Source organism: Gambusia affinis, linkage group LG23 (assembly GCF_019740435.1).
Source record: "Gambusia affinis linkage group LG23, SWU_Gaff_1.0, whole genome shotgun sequence".
NCBI classification, from domain to species: domain Eukaryota; kingdom Metazoa; phylum Chordata; class Actinopteri; order Cyprinodontiformes; family Poeciliidae; genus Gambusia; species Gambusia affinis.
In genome coordinates this window covers 16480948-16503076 of record NC_057890.1, presented here as the reverse complement: position 1 = coordinate 16503076, position 22129 = coordinate 16480948, and the positions used below count along the sequence as shown (strand labels likewise).

General features: G+C 35.5%; 4 protein-coding genes across 8 annotated transcripts; 1 reads left to right on the top strand and 3 right to left on the bottom strand.

Annotated features, from left to right (window-relative positions):
* Window positions 1-1806: 1806 nt before the first annotated feature.
* On the bottom strand, window positions 1807-9159 carry usp18 (ubiquitin specific peptidase 18). Of its 4 annotated transcripts, XM_044109024.1 has the most exons (11): window positions 7890-8398; window positions 7518-7604; window positions 6844-6940; window positions 6598-6737; window positions 6450-6529; window positions 6241-6375; window positions 5315-5410; window positions 4444-4605; window positions 4235-4366; window positions 3863-3906; window positions 1807-2781 (listed from the first exon to the last, which is right to left on the bottom strand). In XM_044109024.1, the coding sequence occupies exons 3-11, from the start codon at window positions 6936-6938 to the stop codon at window positions 2709-2711; spliced, it is 957 nt and encodes a 318-aa protein (XP_043964959.1). In that variant the 5' UTR covers window positions 6939-6940; window positions 7518-7604; window positions 7890-8398; the 3' UTR covers window positions 1807-2708. The 4 variants fall into 4 exon arrangements, with proteins under 4 accessions (XP_043964959.1, XP_043964956.1, XP_043964955.1 ...); XM_044109021.1 differs by lacking the exons at window positions 7518-7604; window positions 7890-8398 and adding an exon at window positions 9054-9159; XM_044109020.1 differs by lacking the exon at window positions 7518-7604 and having other exon boundaries at window positions 7890-8399.
* On the bottom strand, window positions 8986-11294 carry pex26 (peroxisomal biogenesis factor 26). Its single transcript, XM_044109025.1, has 5 exons — window positions 10885-11294; window positions 10676-10816; window positions 9460-9788; window positions 9241-9381; window positions 8986-9159 (listed from the first exon to the last, which is right to left on the bottom strand). The coding sequence occupies exons 1-5, from the start codon at window positions 11106-11108 to the stop codon at window positions 9065-9067; spliced, it is 930 nt and encodes a 309-aa protein (XP_043964960.1). The 5' UTR covers window positions 11109-11294; the 3' UTR covers window positions 8986-9064.
* llph (LLP homolog, long-term synaptic facilitation factor) lies at window positions 11244-13751 on the top strand. Its single transcript, XM_044109026.1, has 3 exons — window positions 11244-11382; window positions 12975-13215; window positions 13386-13751. The coding sequence occupies exons 2-3, from the start codon at window positions 12987-12989 to the stop codon at window positions 13547-13549; spliced, it is 393 nt and encodes a 130-aa protein (XP_043964961.1). The 5' UTR covers window positions 11244-11382; window positions 12975-12986; the 3' UTR covers window positions 13550-13751.
* hcls1 (hematopoietic cell-specific Lyn substrate 1) lies at window positions 13735-21941 on the bottom strand. Of its 2 annotated transcripts, none has more exons than XM_044109018.1 (16): window positions 21808-21941; window positions 21196-21279; window positions 21029-21102; window positions 19660-19783; window positions 19472-19582; window positions 18763-18817; window positions 18569-18679; window positions 17579-17689; window positions 17393-17503; window positions 17253-17308; window positions 16617-16686; window positions 16388-16536; window positions 15413-15589; window positions 15186-15348; window positions 15040-15108; window positions 13735-14042 (listed from the first exon to the last, which is right to left on the bottom strand). In XM_044109018.1, the coding sequence occupies exons 2-16, from the start codon at window positions 21277-21279 to the stop codon at window positions 13909-13911; spliced, it is 1599 nt and encodes a 532-aa protein (XP_043964953.1). In that variant the 5' UTR covers window positions 21808-21941; the 3' UTR covers window positions 13735-13908. The 2 variants fall into 2 exon arrangements, with proteins under 2 accessions (XP_043964953.1, XP_043964954.1); XM_044109019.1 differs by having other exon boundaries at window positions 15040-15105.
* Between the last annotated feature and the right edge of the window lie 188 nt (window positions 21942-22129).

Here is a 22129-nt window from a genome sequence, read left to right as displayed (position 1 = left end):
AGCACTACAAGGCGAGCTGTAATATGTAACAATTTCTTTGTCACTGTTCGGCTTTTTAAAATTTACATTTATGTTTTTTCTTTAAAAAGATTTTTTTTTCCAATAAAAGTTGGAGTTTTTAAAGCACTTAAAAATAGTTAACACTGAAATTTCTTCTGTTTCTGATTTTTTTTTCTTTTGCAATGTTTGAGATTCTCAAACTTATAAAAATAAAATGCAGCTTTAAAATTATGATTTCTTTTGATAAAATAAAAGCAGTGTTATTTTTCAATTTAACTAAGAAAGGGTGTTCCATTTTTACACAGGACTGGGTTGTTCTGGATAAAATAATTAATTTTATTTTAAACAATTTAATACTTTTGGAATGCACAGTTGAAAAAAAACAAGTTTCACAAACTGATATTTCAGTTTTTGAAATACAAGTCAAAAACTGTAATTTCAACCAGTTCTGACTAGTTGAGATTCACTTTTCAATCAAGCAACAGATTTTAAAATCCAACATGGCTGCCACGTGTTAAATCCAATGACAGCTGCATTTTTAACCACTAAAATTAACAAATTAAAAAGAAATAGCTAATGCAACCAAATTAGTTTTTTTTTAAATAGTAATTTCACACTACAATGCTTAAATATTTTTACTTTATAGTTTCAGGGTAAAACATTTTAAAGCCTTTTAGGGACTGAATAAATTGATTTTTTTTTTTTTTTTTTTTACCGTAAATAAAAAAAGTCCAAGTAACCTCATAAATGGTTGGACTTTGTTTTGGCAGCCGAGTTGGTTTGAGTTTTGTCAGCTTCACGTGTGTGAGGGTCCAGGGTTTGGCAGTGAGGAGGAGTCCGTGTTTTGTCTGGCTTGTTATGGGAGTCGGGGTCAAATGGAGGACACAAGGAGGAGCTGCAGCTGCAAACAGGCGTCCAGCCAACAGCATCAACAGGCAAAAACTACAACCGGCAACAACGAGAAGAAAAGCAAACTGCTGGGTTTTATGAAACACATTAACAATCAAATTACTACCAAAAACTTTAAATACTTAAACTCAGAATAAAGACAAACACTGAAATAATCTTTATTAGACAGAATCCTGGGAAGAGTTTTCTTTTTAACCAATTTATGGAGCTAAATTGGAGCCATAATGTTTACGCAACATAATTTTCTTTGAAACTGGAAAAAATGTATCTGAAAAAAAAAAAAGATTTTAAAATGAACAAAATATTTTAAAATGGAAAGAAAGATTTGAAACATAAAAAAAACATTGAATCTGAAAAGTTGAATTTGTTTTGTTCCAGATAAATTTCAAATTAAAGTTTAAAGTAATTTTTCAGTTTCAAACTATTTTTTAGTTTCAAAAATTGTATTGATAAAATTGTATGGCACCAACTTAGCTCCATAGTAATTAATTTTTACTGTATTTGCTTTAAAAAAAAGGGGTTGGGGGAGTGAATACATGCCATGTAATGCGTTCACAACACATTAATTAAATTATTGTTGACAACAATGCTGACAAAAACAGCTAATAAGATAAGACTTCTTGTTTGAGATTGGCTCCACAGCAATCTAAAACACGTTATTGTTGACAACAATAATGTCCCTTAACATTTTCAGCAACAATAACGTTCCATAAATGTTTATCACAACATCATTGACTTAATGCATAAATCAAGCTTGAGTAACCTTAATATCAGAAAATAATTGTCTAATATTTTCTTTTATGATTTTCTTCTAGAAAGGAAAACTTATTAGTTATTAAAGAAAATCACCAACCAGAGAAGATTCTTCTAAAGTAACAAAGTTCAACTTTAGGCAGATTTTTGTTCATGTCAGCATGGATTTTATTCCAACATTAATTCTGTAAATTGATCTGAATATTAATCACAGAGTGATGAAATAACAGACCCAAGAGAAAGCATGTAGAAAAAGTAAAGCAGGGAACCCAATACAGATCCCTGAGGAACCCCAAAAGAAACAAAAGCAGAATAAAAAGAAAAATCTACTGCATATTACAGTCTTCATGTCATTTTCAAGCAGCTGAGATTTCCAACAATAAAATAGGGGACAGACTAATATTTACTTTTACCCAATAAAGTTAATAAGGTAAGTTAATAAAAGGTGAAAAAGCACCGGTTTTTGTGAAGTTCACTGTTTCATCTCTCATCAATAACTTCTTTCAAAAAGTTTCATAATCAATCATTTTCACAATACTGGTTAAAATAAAGCTTATGTGATCAAGAGAAATTTAAATACTAATTCATTTTAAAAAGCGCATATTGTCAATCAATCAATCAAACTTTATTTGTATAGCACATTTCAGCAGCAAGGCATTTCAAAGTGCTTTACATCAAATCAAACACAAAAACACAATGCAACATAGAATCAACAACAAAAACACAACATCAAGTCAGATTCCGTCAATAAATTTGCAATTGATTACGTTTCAAATACCCTTCAAACATCAAAATGAGTCTTATTGCTGAAGTTCCTTTAAAATCTCCACTGTACTCTGGATGGCACAAACTTTAATGCTGGAGCGCCACCTTCTGGCCTTTCTCTCAAGATGCTGGTGTGTTTACAATCCTGTCAAGCTTCCTTAAATGGTTAACAATATTTAACAAATATAATCTGTCACCAAAGATAATAAAACACCACAAACCATTTGTAAATAATTTATAATTTCCTATGCTGCATCATCAACTTTTCTTCTTCTATTGCTTCAGCCGGACAGATCCGGTTGTTGGTTGTCTTCTTTTGGATCTTTTCTGTACATTAGCATATAAGCAGTCCCTCTACAAAAACACACACAAACAATAAACTGATTTCAGAGAAGCAATAAAACTGGATTTCCTTTTTTTAAGCACTAAATTTTATATATATATATTTTTTAAGTCTGGCAAACACCTCGATTGATGAAACATTGAATAAAGTTCCTGAAGTAATGAAATATTCCATTTATAGCAAAAGGAACCATTAAGTTTTCTGATTTAGGAACTGAAAGGAATACAAAACGGATTCTTTAGCCTGGCATGGAAGCTAAGCTAACTAGCTTTTTCCATAAATAATAGCTGAGATGATAACAAAAACATGACAGACATTCAACTGTTTTAGATGGCAGAAATAAAAATGTCTGAAAATGGATCAATTTGTTGTTCATGTTAAGAACAGGTGCTAGCTGGTGTTAGCATTACAGTAGAGCTAGCTGCAGCATAAAGTTAGAAAACCAGCATTTTAAAACTTAAATAAGAGGTAGCATCATCAAAGTCATTATTTATACTAAACAACTTTAACTAGATTCTTATTGTTATTATTAGACAATTTAGCGTTAGCCTTGAAACAAAGCTAGCTGCTTTTGGAAGTTGTAAAAGTACTTCAGAAATTCCTGGCATCAAAAGTAATGAGGTTGTTTTATGAATAAGTTTTGTAATCTGGCTACAACTAAGGCAGATAACTGCACTAAAATAGAATAAAAATAAAAACTGAATCTACACATCAATTTGTTGAGTCTGTTTAATCCTTGCTAGCTATACAAGCTAGCAATAGCACTACAGAACAGCTAGCTCCTACAAGATGCTGGGAAATAATTTGTTTAAATTGCTTTTGAAAATAATATCAAAAAGAATTAAAATAATTTACAACCATTAAAGAAGAGAACAATAAAATAGAACCTGAATCTGCACCTCCATTTTGTGGTTCTGTTTAAGCTAACGTTAAAGCTAACTGCACAGACTAGCATCCAGTTGTTTAGATCTCTTTGAATCATTAATGATGCAACACTATCAATTAACTTTATAATGAGAATAATATTCAATATTTTATAAAATGTGTTCTTATGTAGAGAACATAAAAAACAAAACTTTATGAGACAGTTACCTGTAGAGATGGCCATCAGTTTTCTGCACATCTTCCCAAGAGGACTGTAAGTTACCAAGATAATAAGATATCAATTTAATCACAGATTTGCACAGAAATCTTAAATAACTTTTTAGAGAAGATCTACAACTGCAGCATTCAAAGAGACCATTATAAACCTACAGTATATAATTATGTTAAATGTTATGAATTCAGAATTTTGTTAAATTGTTTTTGCTCTATAACTTCAGCTTAAAGGTAAAATTTTAAATCTGTCAATATGAATTCAACACACATTTTTTGTTTTATATGATTCAATTATAAAAATAATTGTATCCATGTCTATTTATTTTTTATTTTTTTAAAAGTCACATAACTTTCATTTAAACGTACTTGAGAAACACGGCTGTCATCTGCATAAAACCAGCAGTTGCTCACTCTGTGGCGGACATAAGCGGTGTAATGTCCACACATTGCATTGCCATAATGCACGACCACAGCATATAAAGTATACCTGCAGTCATTCTGCAAGAAAAACAAAATGTTTTAATTTAAAAAAATATAACTATAATATCCAGACACTCAGCAGAAAAGTCAGGTACCTGTGTAAAGTCTGAAGAGAAAGTTTCTCTCTGAAACTCAGAGAAGTTGAATGTTTCTGGGAAAGTGACTCTACAGTTGAGTTTTATGGTGAATCCATGTCTGTTCCTGAAGCGTTTCAATTGTATGCACAAGATTTGAGGCAGAGAGCAAAGCTTGACACCCTGAAAAGCAGATTTAGAGGGACCACTTTAGTTTATCTGAATCAGAATTTGATATCAAGACAGAGAGTTTGATATAAAAACTAACACAGGCCTGGTTACTGTCAGATCTGAAATATCAAGAAATCATTTAAACTCAAGCTGACACAACAAAAATACCTAAAAAAATAACCAATTCATGTTTTTATAAATCTTTCTGATCAAAAATACAAAAAGCCTCCCTTTAAAAACAAAGGTAACGGCTAGTTTTAATAATTTAAACATCAAATACGCACAGAAAACCATGTTAGCTCTAGCTAATGGAAGCTAATAATATCTCCACCCCAAAGGGTTCAGCCAATCAGCAGCAAGGAAAGTGAACCTCGCTCTCTGATTGGCTGCTTTCTGGAAAGTGCTACTTGGTTTCAAGCAGCACTTCCAGTTTCCTTGGCCGCATCTTCTTTGGTATATTTTCGGTAGATATCATGATAAAATTCCATGAATAAGCCAATTTTTCACAAATACTTTCAAATTACAACCCACAGAAAATCCGCAAATTTCCTGTTAGCATAAAAGCCATCAGAAAATTTGCTTTTATGCTAAGTAAATACAGTGAACTCTGATGGGTCAGAAAATTTGCATTAAAGCAAATTTTCGGAACCCTTTCATGCTAACTTTCTGAACCACGTGCAAGTGGGTTCACTGTAGTTTTCTGGATTAATCGGATCCTGACCTGTTTGGTTGGCGTCTTGGCTTCACACTGGGCACAAAAGCAGCAGTCAATTCCCCGCAGCTCCTGCTGCTCGAAGAAGGAGATCATGCAGTCCTTCTGAAAAGTTAAGAGTTAAAGCAGGGACCAAATTAATTAACAAGACAAGCAATAAACTGGGTGATAAATTGATTTATTGATTAATCAATTTGTTTGATTTTTCAAGAATTAATTTTTGAAAATCTGGATTATTTTCCACTAATGCTCTTCTTGTGTTTTAGTTGAGAGTGAAATCAGCAAATCCTGGTCAGCCATCTTGTTTGACAAATGTGATTTACTTCTATTTATTTGGATTTCGAATTCAACTCTACCAAAAATTTTTTTTAAATAATAATAAAGTCATTAAATTAGACAAATGCAGCAGTAGTTTTATGAGAACTCAGAAATTTGCTATAATAAAAATTTCATTTTGAGATTAATCAAATTTTCTAGAAATAAACCTATATTTCTGAGTTTCAAAAGTTGAAAGTTTGCTAATTTTTGAGATCAACCTGGGACATTTTTGAGAAAAGACTGAAATGTTTCTTCTGAAAGTAAAATTTTTATCTTTAACTTTTATGGCAGTTTTTTTTTTGCTTCAATTCTTTTTCTTTTAAAATAAATGTCCAAGCTTTCAACATTAATCTCAAAATTGTTGAGTTTTATCTAGTAAGCTTTAAAAATAGATATGTATTGCTGTTGTCACTTTAGCTTATATGTACGAGTTAGCATTAGCTAACAGCAAGCTAGCAGCTGCCGTCAGCTAACTTGCAATGAATCTAGCTAGTTATATGAGAAATTTTGAAATTCCTTAAACTTGAGGTTGTTTATCCGTTCATATGTGGATATGCTGAATTAAATGTTATTTTTAGTATCACCAAGCTTTTAAAAGCAACAAATAGAAGACACACCAGAGAGTTTCGGTCTTCCTTTATGTGTAGCGGCAGGCTGAGCAGGTGACTGTTCCGCGTTTGAACGTTGTTACACTCCAAACATTGCACCTGTGTTTCCACTGAAATCTTATACAAACTCTGGATTTCAAGAGCCTGGAAAAAGAAAAAAAAGAGTAAATCCTGTCTAGACAAAGCATTAAATGATAAATCTGAGAATGAATCCAGACCAGAGTTCGGTCATCCATTTGCTGCTGAATTAAATCCAGAATGGAGAAGAAAACTTCGTCTGCGTCGTGCTGCACTCTCACTGCAAAATCAGGAGCCTTAAAAGGTGATCAGAGTGAGACCTCTGCGATGCAAAGATAGGTGTCTTACGCCGGATGCTGTTTCTGTCCAAGCAGCGGAGGAAGTCCTGATGAGGAGCGGGAAGAGGAAGATCTTCCTGCATCATCTTCAGGACTCGCTTTAGCTGGAAGGGAACATTATCTTCTGCTCCCACACAGCCGGATTTCCACCTTAAAATAAATTTATAAAAACACGTTTGTGTTCCGTTTTTAGGACTCCGGCGGCTCCCAGGCTAACGTTAGCTTATTAGCTCGTTTTTGCTGTTAATTAACTCACTTTTCCAAAATGTCTGCCAGTTCCCAGGTGGCGTTGAGGGTCTGCAGCAAAGTGTTGACACAGCAGGACAGATAATAGTTACTGAGGCCTCTCATCTCTGACGGAGAAAAACAAAAACAAGTCAATTCAATCACAGATTTTCTTCTTGATTAAATTTTTACTTTTTGACATCTAAAAGTCAAACTGGTGTTTTTAAAGATTTATTTTGTTTTACTGGATGACCAAAATTAAGAAAATATGTGTTGATTAAATTAGGAAGTCATGAAGGAAAGAAGAGAGGATGGAAGGAAATGAAAGAAAGAAGACATGAAGTAAAGAAAGGAAGGAAAGAATAAGAAAAGACAAGAAGTGGGAATAAAGGTGAGAAAAGGGAAATAATGAAGGAAAGAAGAATGATTGGAGGAAGGAAATAAAGAAAAAAGTACTGAGAAAGAAAGGAAGAAGAGAAAAGAAAGAAACAAGGAAGGGAAGAAGGTAAACAAAAGGGAGGACACTAGGAATGAAGGAAGGAAAGGAGGGATTAGGAAGGATGAAGTGAAATCAGAACATTTAGACAAGGCAGAGAAAAACGACTGATTATTTTTCTTCCAGTGTTTTGGTTTTTCATCCAGGTCTGGAAAAAAGATGAAAGCCCAGTCCAGATTCTCCAAACTGGGTCAGAACCAGCAGATTACCTCTGAAAAGAACCAGTGGCCTAGTCAAAGTCGGAGCTTAAATCTACTTGGACATGCTGTGGCTGTTTGTGCTGCCCTCTAATGTGCCTGAATAAAAACAATTTAGAAAACTGGAGTAGGTCAAAAATCCTCCGCAGTTCAGATTATTCAATGTTTTTTCAAAGATCTAAAACTTTAACAAGCAGCAGCGAATTTATTCATATGAAAAAATATTTCAGGTTGTTTAAAGTCACATTAAACGAGTTTTTACAATAAAAACAAACCGCATTTAATCAAATTTAAGTTTTAAAATAACGTTTTTCCTCCGTTTTTCCTTTTTAAAGTCCAGCAATAAACCTTCGCATTTCTATCAATGTGGGTCGCAGAACTTACCGAACTCCCTGCGATCCAGAATGCTCAGTCTAAAAAAATTCTCGATTGTCCCAAAAAAAGACATCGGAGCGGAACTTTATCTGTTCGGTTCTGTTGGAGGTTCGGAACCAGACAACCATCAGCCGATTTTGTCGGATCAGCTGGTTCTGTGTCGGTCCGTCAGCATCAGCTGCGATACTTTCGTTCTTCTTCGCTTCCCTGAAAACGAAACTTAAACCTGCGCCGATCAGGCAAAACATTATGACCACTGGTCACGCTGCTGGATGTTCTGGTTCGTCACATACACGCGTGGAAAACTTTGCGTTTATTTTCTGCTGCGGGCAACATGGAAGATAAGCGGAACCAAATGAGCCCAGTTGATGTTTAAAGAGAAAACATTACAAAATCAACACATAAAGAGCTTTTTATCAGGGACATTAAAAAAGAAAGGAGGAAATGTCCGCCAAAAAACTGACATTTTTAATTTGATCTCAGAAATTTTCTAGAAAAAACCCTTAGAAATGTATAAGTTTGACAAAATAAATAAAATTTGCAAGAGAAAACCTGAAAATGTTGAGGTTAAATTGGTATTTTTTTATTTTTAGTATTCTAAGAAATTCTAAATTATTCTCAGTTTCTTTCATAATTTTTTGACTTTTGAAACTCAGAAATTCTGTCTTTTATTCCCTGGAATATTTTAGATTTATCTAAAAAAAAATTTACTTATTTCTAGCAAATTTAAAATTTTTGAAACTCAGAAATGTTAAAGTTTTTTTCTAGCATATTTATAAGATTAATCTAAAAATGTTTGTTCTATCTAGCAAATGTTACAGTTTTAAAACTAAATTTTTTTTTTTTTTTTTAGAAAATTTCTGATTGTTCCCAAAATCTCAAGATTCAATTCAGTACAAAATACTTTAGTAATCCTAAAGGGAAATTTAGTATTATCCAAATTCCTTCCAAAACTTGCTGCATAAAGGATGTCCTGTAGCAGTTAGTGTTACAGTGGTTCTGGGGAATCCTCTGACTAAAGACATTGTTGTTGGTGATGAGAATGCTCAGGATTCCCACAGCAAATATAGATGTTTAATTTACAGGGGAAAAACGCAACAAATAGTTAAATGTTTTCTTAATTTAATCGCCCTAACAGAATATAGTGACTCAGAGAAAATTAAATAAATGTACAGTTTCCTCCTCTACACCAGAGAGCGATATGACGTAAACGTCGCTCTCCACGTCTGCTTGATCAGCTGAAGAAGTTTGAAAGTCCACATATAGGACGACGGGAAAGCTGCAGAGGAAACAAAATGTTCAACGTTATTATCTCCCATCGAAACGGTTTAATGAAAACATCAGCAGAATTTCCTCCAACCTGGGTCCAATTTGAAGAGAAGCATGTAGAAAATAATGATGGCCAGGAAGAGTTTCTGCAGAATGGACGACTCGGATCCAGTCCTCAAGCATTTTCTGTAAAACGTCCTGAACACGGCTTCAACTTTACGGAGTAAAGACCCTGCGAAACATCCAGAGTCAAATCAGATGCTGTTGTTTCCATTTATTTTGTTTAATAAACACAATTAAAATAAAATACTTTGAGTTGAGACCGGTTGTGATTCTCCAGCTCCAGAATCTGGAGTTTCTTCTGGATTGATCTGGCCTTCTTGATTCTGTCGACTTCTTTCTTCCACCACTTCCAAAGCTTTTCGCCGTTGCTCCTCTGTGAACGTGTTGTGTCCAATGTCACCGCTAACGAGTTCCCGCGCCTCATCCAAATGTCCGAGCGGCACGAGGATGTGCAGCAGGTAGAGCTCCGCCACCAGCCGGAACCCGGCGGCCTGGTCGTTCTGCGGGCTGCACAGCCAGGCCCGGGTCGCATTCTGCATCACAGCAGGCTCCTTGACTTTGGAGTAGAGGAGGACGCTGGAAACACAGAGCAAAAATCACAATTTACACAGAAATATTACATTATTTTTTTATTTAAAAACGATCTATGATAAGAATAATAAAAAAAAAACCATAGATGTGATTTGAATGGATCTACTTCGTATAGCGAAACACATTTAGGGTTTAATATTTCAAGTTTCTTTTAACAATTTTCTTAGTAGAATTTTGTTTATTAAATTTGATTTAAAATTACAGAAAGACTTTATCAGTTCCATGTGTCCCTAAAAATATTTTAATTTCTTTCCAACAGCTGTTTACAATCAAATTTGAGCCTAGCCACTTTTTTAAATTTTAAAAAGATCCCTTAATTCTTTTTATTTACAAAAATACAAATACGAAAAAGAAAGTAATCCTAAAACTTATAAAAATTATCACCACATTACTTTTTAAATAAAAAATTATAATAGAAAAAATAATAATATAATAAAAACTAATCACATCACTCTTTTTAAATATATTTTTCAATTTTTTGATTAATGTTATTTTGTCTGTATAAAAACTAAAAATAGAAAAAAACCATCAAAACTGATGTTCCTTTTTGAATTTTGAAAAATGCTTAATTTTTTTTATTTTAAAAATACAATTAAAAAAGATAATATATAATTTATATATTTAATTTTATAAAAACTATTTAAAAGTAGAACATTAAACAGAAGAAATATTTTGTGTCCTGTTAATTTTTTATATATATGTATATAAAAATAACTAAAAAACGGGGGAAGAAAACACGCAAAAATACGTAAAATTTAAAAATAACGAACAGTGCGGTTTTTAAATAAAAACACATACAAAAGAGAAAACATAAAACAGTAAAGAAAATTATTATATAAATAATTCAAATAAAAATACATAATAATCCTTACCACATCTGCATGAGTTTAGCAGGCACATTTTCCTCGTGCCCGTAGTGCTGCAGGACCCAGGAGAAAACCCCCCGCCACTGGTTGAGCTCAGCCAGCGCCTGGATCCCCAGGATGCAGAATCCAAGTTTTATCTCCTCAAACCTGCAGAGAAAATTCGCTGCTAACCAGAACAACACGCGGAGCAGCTGGGAAACAACACGACGGATCACCTGTTTCTGTCTTCTGGCTCCATGCGCCCCAGGAACTCCAGACCCGCGTTACAGGCATCAAAAGTCGCCTGGAAGTCGCCGTGGACCATCATGAGCTCTGAAGCAGACTTCAACATCTCGAAAAGCTTCGGTGAAGAGCAGGAGAGCGGCGGAGGACTCCGGTCGAACCGATCCCGGCTGTCATAAACTTCGTCTGTGTTATGAACTGCAATAGTTCGGTTCATAATTCCACAACCAACTGCTAATCAGCAACGAATAAATTAGATTATTTAAGTTTATCTAATTTAACAGACGAATACTTCGCTCACTTGCATCCGTTTGTTGACAAATTGAAATAAGCGGAACTTCCGGGATTAACGACCAATCAACTGCCCCCGTCTTCAGTAGGTTTGACGCAGCCAATCACGTTCGAGCTTCCTTCCTGCTGTTCCGTATGTGAACAGAGCAACGTGTTTCTGTCGCAGGGCGAACATTTAGAGCTGGAAACATAAACTAACTGTAAGTAACTTCTCTTTTGGAACATGCCCCAGTAGTTTATGACTTCGTCAGCTTATTTAGAAGGGATGAGGCTTTTAAAAATAGTTTTCAAAACGCCCGGTTAGCTAAAATGCTACATTAGCATATAGCTGGTTTGAATATAATATTTATTTACTTTATTTCTACTGTTTATGTCGTTTATATAATGGTTGCAGCACCAATTAATGTTCCGTTGTTTATTTTCTCTCCATATGGGTCGTGTGGGCTAGAACAGAGGCGCTTCTGGACTTTTATTTTGGAGGGGGGGCTGTAAGGGTAAATTAGAAACGTGTCCTCAAAACCTAAAATAAAATGTATATGATAACCGCATCATTAGCTGTTAGCACGCACAACTTATTTGACTAATTTTCCACTTCTCTTTAATCCCTGTTTGGTCATATAGAGATGTTAGAGTTAGGGATATAATCCTTGTTCATTATTATTGAACCGGTGCAAACTTTTGAGATTTCTTATAAAACTTTAAATTGAAACTTGATTGGGCCTCTAAAGCAGAAAAAAGTTTATATTGTAAATACTTTGGCAGCACTCATTTTAATCCGTTTTGTGTAAAGTTGCTTGTAAATTGCTCCGTTTGGATTCCTTGGGGTCTTAACGTGACTTTTTTTTTTCTCCCCATGATTTTTCAATGAAAGTTATCAAAAATATTTTCATCTCCAAATCCAAACTTGTTGCTTTACAGTATTACAAGAAATGTCTTCCACCAGGAGAAACATAGTTTTTTTCTTGGAGGAAATTATTAAACATTAAAGTGGCTCAAAAAAACTTTTAACCTACTTCATTACGTTAAATTAAGATTTTAAATTGATCAACAATTTTCAAAAAAAAACCCAAAAAACTTGAACATTTCTGTTTAAAATGTCAAAACTTAAGAAAAACCCTCAAAAATGTAGAAATTAATCATAGGAATTTTTTAGAAAAAACTTGAAAATTTGTAAGTTTGAAAAGTTGAAAATTTCCAATTTTTTTCGACAACATTTCTGAGATTAATTTGCAAATTTCTGAGGGTTTTTTTTGTTGGAAATTTGCTTCTTTTTGTCTACCCAAAGTGGCCCTAATACATTATAGTAGCTTTAGATTCAATTCAGTATCAAATACTTTATTAATCCTAAAGAAAAATTAAGTATTATCCAAGTTCCTTCAAGGATTTGTTTCTGAAAGGATCTCCTGTAGCAGTCTGTATTACAGTGGTAGTGAAGAATCCTCTGTCTGACGATAATCAGGATTTCTGCAGCAAAAATAAGTGTTTAATTTACTTTGACAATTAAACAAATATTGAAATATTTTCTAGTTTTCATCGATTTAGATGAATTTTAGAAAACCTAGAGAAAATTAAATAAATTTACATTTTCTTCCTTTACACTACAGAATGATTTTTTCCCCCCATGAAAACATCTTAGAATGTGGGAATATTTGACTCCTAGTTTTATCTTATTTCAAGCGAACCAAGATATTTACATTTTTGCAGTGTAGCCATAATTTTATTAATTCTACGCAGCACTGTTTCTGAAAATGGCTGAAAAAGTAAATTAATTCTTTTTTCTTTCTTTTTTTAGTTCATTCTGAAAATGGCCAAAAGTCTTCGTAGCAAATGGAAGCGGAAGATGCGGGCGGAGAAGAGGAAGAAAAACGCTCCGAAGGAGCTGGCTCGACTCAAACAGGCTCTGAGTCTGGATAAGAAAGGAGGAGCGGACATGGCCGACCTGCAGGACGTCGCCACGGTGATCCCAGCCGACAAGATAACGAAGCAGAGCGACGTTGAAATGGCAGAGCAGCAGCAGCAGGCGGAGGACGACGGTGAGTTGGAGAGATAAAAGTCAAAACCTGTTAATCTGTTTGCAGTTAACAGATTAAGTTATCAATTTATGGGTTTTAAGCAAAATCCTGATTTTTAGTTTTTAAAAATGATTTTTTTTGGCACAGACGTGACAGTTGAGTGTTTTCTGCTGCATTTCTTGTGTTTTTAGACGGGAAGATGGAGATGGACGGGAAGCGCAGCAAGGCGACTCTGCTGGACGAACATGGACAGTACCCGGTGTGGATGAGCCAGCGGCAGGCCAAGAAAATGAAGGCGAAACGCGTGACCAAGAAAACAGGCAAAGTGAAGAAGAAGAAGGGAATCGCCTGGTGAAGCAAAGCCAGGCGGTTTGTTTGTTTCAGAGACTTGGGAAATTCTGCATCTGTTCTTACAGGACAGCAACTTTATGAGTTAACTTTTGTTGACAGAAGACTCATCAGTGGAAGATTGTTTGCTCCATTTGTAGCATTGGAACTTTCTAAATATAGAAATCATCCGTCTAATGACAGAAATAAACGTTTCAAACTTTAAAAAATGCTTTATTGTCTTTAATTGAAGTTGAGAATCTGAATCCCATTAAGATGCTCATTAAAATGTTGCGTTATTAGAAAAATGTTTGGTTAAATAGAAGGATAAAGTAGTTAGAGTTGATAAAAAGTTGGATTTTAAAGGGAAGCGTGTGCAAAAACCGCCTACAGCAGCTGGACGTAAGCGGCTGGGAAGAGACCGGTGCGACCGTGACACTGGCCCTTCCACCAGCCCTCGTCGATCATCTCTACGTTGGTGATGACATCATCAGGGTTGAAGGAGATCTCGTCTTCCGCCTCTGTGGGAACACAGAACCGTTGGGCTTTAATTTGTTAGATTTACAATTTTCAAGCTCGCCTCTCAAGTCGTAATTTTCTAATTTTCACCATTAGACACTTGACGGATATTTTTCAAGACGGCCAGAGTTTCTGATCCTTTTTAGCCAATTATTGCCATAAATGTTACCCATTGTCATGACTTATATAACACAACTTTATATGTTATATTTTAGTCTTCAGATTTATATGCCTTTAAAGTGAAATTATGTAGCAAAATCACAGCTGTTGGAGTCTCAACGGGAAGGAGATAAAGGTGAATGCCTAACTTAATGTTAGCATAGCATCTGACATTTTTTTAATATGTTGAGCAGGTTAGCATTAGCTTCATCTAATTATTGATTTGTTTAGTGTTTAACAGTTAGCTTCAGTTAATTTTATTGTGTGTTTACTATTTGCTTCTACCAATTTTTTAATATTTAGCAATAGCTTATTTTTTTTATTTTACTCGGTGTTTAGCGCTACCGTTTGCTAATTGTTTTATATGTTTAGCAGTTGTGTGATACCACAACTGCTAACTGCTCTAAATAAGAGCAAAGATTTAGCAAATTAGTAGAAAGCTGTTGGTAAAAACTACTGCCAGTTATACTGCAAACATATATTCTCCATTACAACCAGGTTGGCCTTCTTGAAAAATCTAAACATCAGTAATTATGATTTCTATAAGTTCAATCATGTGTGATTTGACATCAAAAGTATTCATTTGTGATAAATATTGGCAGATGTAGTGAAAAAAATCAATTTTCCTTGGCGACCATCTTGAATTAACTTTAAAAAAGTAAGAGCCAAGTTAGGTTCTTGTATCTGCATGTGAAAAAAGGAGGAAGAGTAAGACTGTGTCCATATTCCCCTCAAGGAGATGCAGTGATCATCCCAAACTAAACGGCTCAAATAAATCATTAAAAGCCCAAATCTGCGTCTAAGTTTCACAGTTTGTGAACTAAAGGTGAGAGGTCTTACCGCCTTCATAGTCGTAAATTGCAACTGCCCTCTGGCCGGCCGACACGTCCTCATAGATGCCGCTGTCTTCTGTGAGCAGAAATTATGTTTACATGAGAAAATCCAAACGAGAAATTCTTCCCGCAGAGCTTTGGTCGGAGGCACACCTTCTGGTTCAGGAACAGGTGGCATGTCAAGTTCATCGTAATTCCCGCCATCCTCCTCTTCGTCCACGGCGGCGGACCGCGGCGGCAGAGGAGGGTCCGCCGATTCCAGGAGATCATCTGAGCGTGGAGGCAAGTCTGGAGGCTCTTCATATAATTTGTCCCCCTGAAGGTAAAAACGAGACATTAGGCTGCCTTAAAACTTTAGAAACACCTGACTGTGAGTTTACCTCTGGTTCTGGTTCTGGTTCTGGTTCAGGTTCAGGTTCAGGTTCAGGTTCAGGTTCAGGTTCTGGCGTTTCTGGGATCTCCGGGACGTTTCGGTGGGTCTCTACAGGCGGCATGTGGTACGCCGGTTCCTCCTGAGCAGGAGGAGGCTGGACTTCCTGTTTCCGGCTATCCTCTTCCTTAAAGAAACAGATCGATTATTGAAAATGGTTCCAGTGGCTAGCTTTAATAAAAATTCAAGATGGCAGCCTTTTTTCCAAGTAATTTTTTTTCAAGTGCCAATATTTATCACAGATGAATATTTTTTTATGTCAAATCAAACATAATTGAACCAATAGAAATATTTACTGATAATGTTTTGATTTTTGAAGATAGCTGCCATGGTTGTCATGGAGATTTATTTTTTGCATTAATATCAGCAATTAGACGGGTTTGGTGTCCAATCAGATTCTACACATTTGAACCACAGAAATCATATATACTCTTGATCATGATGAAGATTTTTCAAAATGGCCGCCATGGTCATAATGGAGAATATATGTTCACATTAAAATCAGATCCACTTATTCAATAAATATGAATCTTATGTCTGCTAATGCTAAACAATTAGCGGAAGTTGAAGCTAAGAATAAACAAAAATAATAGAAGCTAGTGCTAAACACACAATAAAATTAGCGGAAGCTAATGCTAAACATACCTGACCCGAGTAAAGTTTCGTCTTATCCATTCTTTCTTCAAAATCTAACAAAATTGGTGTCAAACGTTTGTGCAGCAACAGTTTTGTTGGTGTTGCCATAATTTTAAAGCTCTGGTCTAAAGGTTTGGTCTAATTGAATAAAATGTGGGTAGAGGAAGGTGGTACTATTGACCTTTAAACTTTCAGGGCTACATTAAACGCAAAAGCAGCACAAAATGGAAATGTTATCATGACGCACAAACCAACACAAACAAGTTTTGAAGACGGCCATCTTGCCAACCTGCTGCCTGCGTTTGGCTTCCTCTCGCTCTCTGCTCTCTCTGGCTTCCCTTCTTGCTCTCTCTTCTTCTACTTTCTTCCTGTTTTCTTCATCTGAAGCCTTCGCCATGTTCTCGAAGCGAGCCTTCAGTTTCCCAGCTCCTGTGCTTGCTGCAGAAATCCAACAATAAATTTAACTTGAAGCACAACATGACCAATAATTACTGCTACATTTAAAACAATGAACTCACAAGCCTCTACAGGTTGAGTCTTTTCATAAGCGGAAGTTGGGGAGTCCATGTCTGAAAATCCCGCTGCACTCTGGAGGATTATAACAGTCAGATTAGATTTTATTTAAAAGATTTGGGTTTAAATGTTTGACAATGTGAATAGAAACAAATTTTTGGGAACACTGAGTTTTAGGTTTTCATAATCTGTGAGCCAAAATCACAAAAATTACAACAAATTGGAGCTAAAATGTTTTTCAACACGTGTAATAAATCTATTTCATACATGAGTTTCACTTTCTGAAATGAGTGAAAAAGAGAAAAGTTCAAAATGGTGGCGGCAGCATCATGCTGTGGAGTTTGGGTCTGTTATTGAAGTCTGCAGTTGTCTTCCTGTTTTATTTTGATAGCACAAGGGAGCAGTGTATTTTAGGTGTTCCTGCCATTTAACTTTTTTTTTTTTAATTAACCAATCAGAAGCTTGTAAAACCATGACATCATCATCTGGACTTCATTTACCTTCTGAATTTGAACAAAATTATTTTAAAAAGGCCATGTGTCTTTCTCTACAGCATTTAAAACTTTCTGTTTTATTATGAGTTTTTATTATTCAATTCATGGTTTTATTTCAGATTAATTGATCACATCCTTGACACCAACCTTATCCATTCGGTCTGTCTGAACTCCATAACGACCCCCGAAACCTGCAGAGTAATCTAAACAGAAGAACATTTCTTCAGATTATTGAGCTACAAACTTAAGATTTTTAAAGGATTTACTCCATGTTGACTTTTTCCCACCTTTCTGGGACTGATGTTTATCTGTTTCTCCTTTGTAGTCGTATCCCAGTGCTGCTTTATCCACCTTCTCCTTCTCAACGCCGTACTTCCCACCAAATCCTTTTGCGTAATCTAAATGCGAAGCATAAAGTGAAGAGAAAATGCTGGAACCACGCTGTATGTGATGCTGACTTTGAGTTTATTCACCTTTCTGCGACTGGTGCTTCTCAGTTTCTCCTTTATAGTCGTAACCCATGGCAGCTTTGTCCACCTTCTCTTTTTCCACGCCGTACTTCCCTCCAAAACCTTTGGCATAGTCTGAGGAAGACACGGCACAATTGAAAAAGTAATGGATTAATCGCGGAGCGTTATTTTGACGGTTGATTTGTGTTTTTCTAACAATGGGACGAAAGCAATAGAAGAGTACAGTTGTGTAGCTTACGTCATTTCCATAGACGTAGGTTTATTTATAATTTTTGTAAAAAGTGAATTTGTTTCATGTACTTATTTATTTAATTTCACATAAGTAATGAAAAAAGATTTCGAGCTCCATTTTCTACCAGCTTGTTTAGCGCTGTCATGGTTGCTAGGCAACAGGACATGCGCTGATGGAACGGCGAAAATTATGCTGCGTTCCAGTTGCCTCGGAAATTGGGGCGCTTTTTCCTTTTCCATTGTTGATGCGCGAAGCGGTCATATTGAAACGCAAAGTCGGCTTAACAAGTCGTAACTGGGAGTACTCGGAGTTTCTCTCTCTTCTCTGGTGGGAAGTCCGACTTCAGGAGGCGTTTCAGTTTATTTTTCCAACTCGGAAGTCGGACTTCTAACAAATCTGAATGCCATCTAATTTTACTGTTCACTTCCGGTCTTTGTAATCGATGACGCGACAAAATATTTTTATAAATCTAGCATTGTAAACTTGACATAAACTTTTGAGATGCATTTGTATTTTTGAGGCGTTCTGATTACATTTTGCCTCGTGTAAAACAGTGAAAATCCACAATAAATCTAAACTCCAAATACTAGCTTTTAAAACGTGCTAAAGTTGCACATTTTAATGAATCTTCCCACCTTTTAATGGTTCAAATAAATCATTAGAAGTCCAGAATCAATCTCACCCCCCTGCTGATCAAGACCAAACCTCTGATTGGATCCGGATCGGAACCATAATCACAGAACAAAACAAATAAAACCCACCTTTCTGTGACTGATGCTTCTCTGTTTCTGCTTTATAGTCGTAACCCAAAGCCGCCTTGTCCACTCTTTCCTTATCAACTCCATACTTCCCTCCAAAACCCTTTGAGTAATCTAAAGTGGAGAATTAAAAAATTAAATCTGGAGCTTGGAGATCTGAAACAAGCGAATATTTATGAGCAACTTGTCCAACCAACCTTTCTGAGAGGCGTGTTGCTGCACTTCTCCCTTGTATTCAAAGCCCATGGCAGACTGCAAAAATGAAGAGGCAATTTTACCAAAAAAAAGTTTGCAAAATTACAAGGAAAAAGTAATTTCAAGGAGAAAAAAGCTGCAAAAAAGTTATCAAAATGTGACATGACCAGGTCAGTTTGTGTAGTTGTTCTTTTTCAAAACAGTGTTTGCAGAATCATTTCAAAAAGCTATTAATAATTAATCAATGCTTATGTGTTAAAAAATTAAGTATTATATAGAACTTAAAAATTTATAAAAATATTTTTAGAATAATTTAAATATGTCTTCATATCTATGATTGCTTATTATAAATTATCTATAGATAATAATATAATCTATTATTATTTATTATTACACTTGGATTATTTATTCTCCCAATATTACGACTTCATTCTAGTTATGTTATGATTAAATAAATCTTGCTCTAATATTACATTGTAGTTGTTCTGAATTCAAAGTAATAAACAGAAGCTGTAAAACAAGAAGTCTGCTTTGGACTACCATCACGCTCATCTATGGAAACCCAATGAGCTCAATCATGAAAACAAATCCAGATTTTCCAATAATGAAATCTCTAAAATTCAAAAATTAAATAATCAATATTTGGATTAGTCGTCCAGCCCTAACTGAAGGTATTTAGCATGTTAAGAGGGAGATATTTTGTTTTCTGACCTTGTCAACACGGTCTTTCTGAACACCAAACTTTCCACCGAATCCCTTTGCCATGTCCTTCTGGGAGGAGTGCTGCTCCACCTGCGCCACGTAGTTGTGACCCACAGCCGCCTGGACAGAAGACGAGGATCAAATGGCAGGACAGAGACAGAGTGGGAGGGACCAAAAGGTAAATAAAACCCATCAACCTTGTCCATCCTGTCCTTCTCCACACCAAACTTCCCTCCATATCCGTACGACGCTTTGGGAGTTTGATCCTTCTGCTTCACCTGCTCGTGTTCCTGAGCGACCCGGTTTCTGAGCTCGGCGACGCTGTAGGTACCAAAACATGGAAACGGAAATTGCTTTCAGAAGCAGCACCTTGCAAAAACGTATTCACACTCTGGAATGTCACAACCACACCTTCAACAGGTTCTGAAAGGCCTATTCAATAATGAGATTTTGGCTTATTTTGAGGTCCAACAGTAAAGGCAAAAGTAGAGCCTCTACCCAGCTGACAAAACGCGGTGGGCTCTGCTTGGGTTGCTAGGTAACGGGCAGAACTCTACTGGGGTTGCTAGGTAACGGGCAGAACTCTACTGGGGTTGCTAGGTAACGGGCAGAATTCTACTGGGCTCATTGTTCAGCCACAAAATTTTTTTTTATGTATTGCCAACAAGTTGGGTGGGTTTTTTAAGAACTTGGGTGGTTTTAGCAGCAGTAGAAACCCAAACGGATATATAAAAATTTAAATTTTGCACAATAGTTCCCCATTAAGGTGTTTTGTTGGGATTTCATGTGACCAATCAAAGCAAAGTAAGGAGTAATTTTAAAGTGGAAGGAAACTGATACATATGAGAAGCATCTGTCATCTATTTTTCTTTGTATTACAACTTGAGTTCAAAGCTTGGGGAATTATTAGTGGTATTTAAACAGAATGAAAACAGCTCAGCATATTTTCATTTTTAAGAAACAGTTCTGAAAAGACTAATTTTCCCTCCACTTCACAACTACCCACCACACTTTGTGCAGGTCTTATTGCATAAAATTAAAATAAAATACATGAACAATGTTTAAAAAAACCCAATCTATTTTCATTATAATGGATGGCTTTCAACAGTGAGCTGTTTATAACATCTGTTTTGATAAAATTTTGTACATAGCAAATGTTTACTTGTGGAAAATCTATTCAAATCAACAAGACATTAAGAAAGAAAACAAAGGTTTAAAGTAGCTATAGTTCTTAAGGTGAGGTTAAAAATCACCAAAAAGAACAGTCAGCAGGTCAGAAGTTCATAAATAATGGTAACTGGAATCAGATAATCTGTGCATATTTGATTATTTCCATCAGAAGTGATTTTAAACATTATTAATATGCGGTTTAACGAGGGAAAATCTTTGCACTGAACTGGTTTAATGCTCTTTCTAGCCCTCTGTGTCATCTGTTATTACCCATATTTGGAGCGACTTGCTGTCTGACAACACACTCTTACTTCCTCTTCCTGTTGTAATGCAACTCCCACTAAGACCTACATTTACGCTCCTCATAATTTCCACCAAAGATAATAATATCTTCACCTGATGTGCTCTTTGCGCCCAGAGCCCTCAATACTTTTGGCCCCCCACCTCTGCTCCTGCTCGGATACATCGTTCTGAAACACATTTAAAACAAAGTTTACAGAGAAATAGCCTTTTTTTTTTTTTTTTTTTTTTTACTGATGCTCGCTCCAGGAAGTATCCAGTACCTCAAAGTCAGGGTCTGTCTCCCAGTCGTCTCCCTCTGCAGCCACCTTCACGTTCACATCGTGGCCCACCACTGACTTCCACATCTGGGGGAAGTAAACACACAAACATCAACACTCAGAGCTCAGATCAAAGCTGCTGTTTCTGTGCGTTTGTGGAAGTTTTGTTTTGCAGGGCAGAATTAGAGCAAAGAGCAACCACTAAGTCCCAAAAAGGAAGTTGAAGCTTCACTTCACCGTTACTGTGCACTTATTGGATTCTTCACTAAAAGGCCAAACAAACAGAACAATTTTGATATTATAAGCTATTATTATGACATGCAAATTCTGATCATTATGACAAACTCAAGTTTATGTTCATTCATTCTCATAAATATGTAATATTTACACAATTAACCTTTATTTTACATCTTTCATGACACCTCTAGGGCTATTTTATCATATTTAAGCAACCTTTAAGATATAAATTGTTACATTATTGAGTAGAATTAACGGTATACTGGCTTATGATAGAACTACTTCCTTAATTAGGGCGGAAACATTTATGATTTTTAAAAGAAATGGCTGCAGATTTAGTCAGTTAGTGCAGAATAGATAAAAAAAATATGACTTTACCTTTTAGTTACTGCGCAGTTTTGATGCGTTTAGGCGGATTTTGCAGCAACAAAGTTCTCCTGAGTCTTCACAGGTTGAGACGGTCCGATGGGCGAGATGTGAACGCGGATCCAGCAAACGAGAGCGCGCAGAGGTGCAAATAAAGTAAAACCAAAACAAACAAACAAAAAAAAAATCTAAATATTTACATTTTTATATCTTTCACAATGTCGGCAACACATGATAAAAATATTTGCTGTTGGTTCAGTAGTTCGCATTAATTTACTTTTAGAACACGTTTTTCTATACATGGTGCATTCAAACACCCTCGTAAATTAAAGTC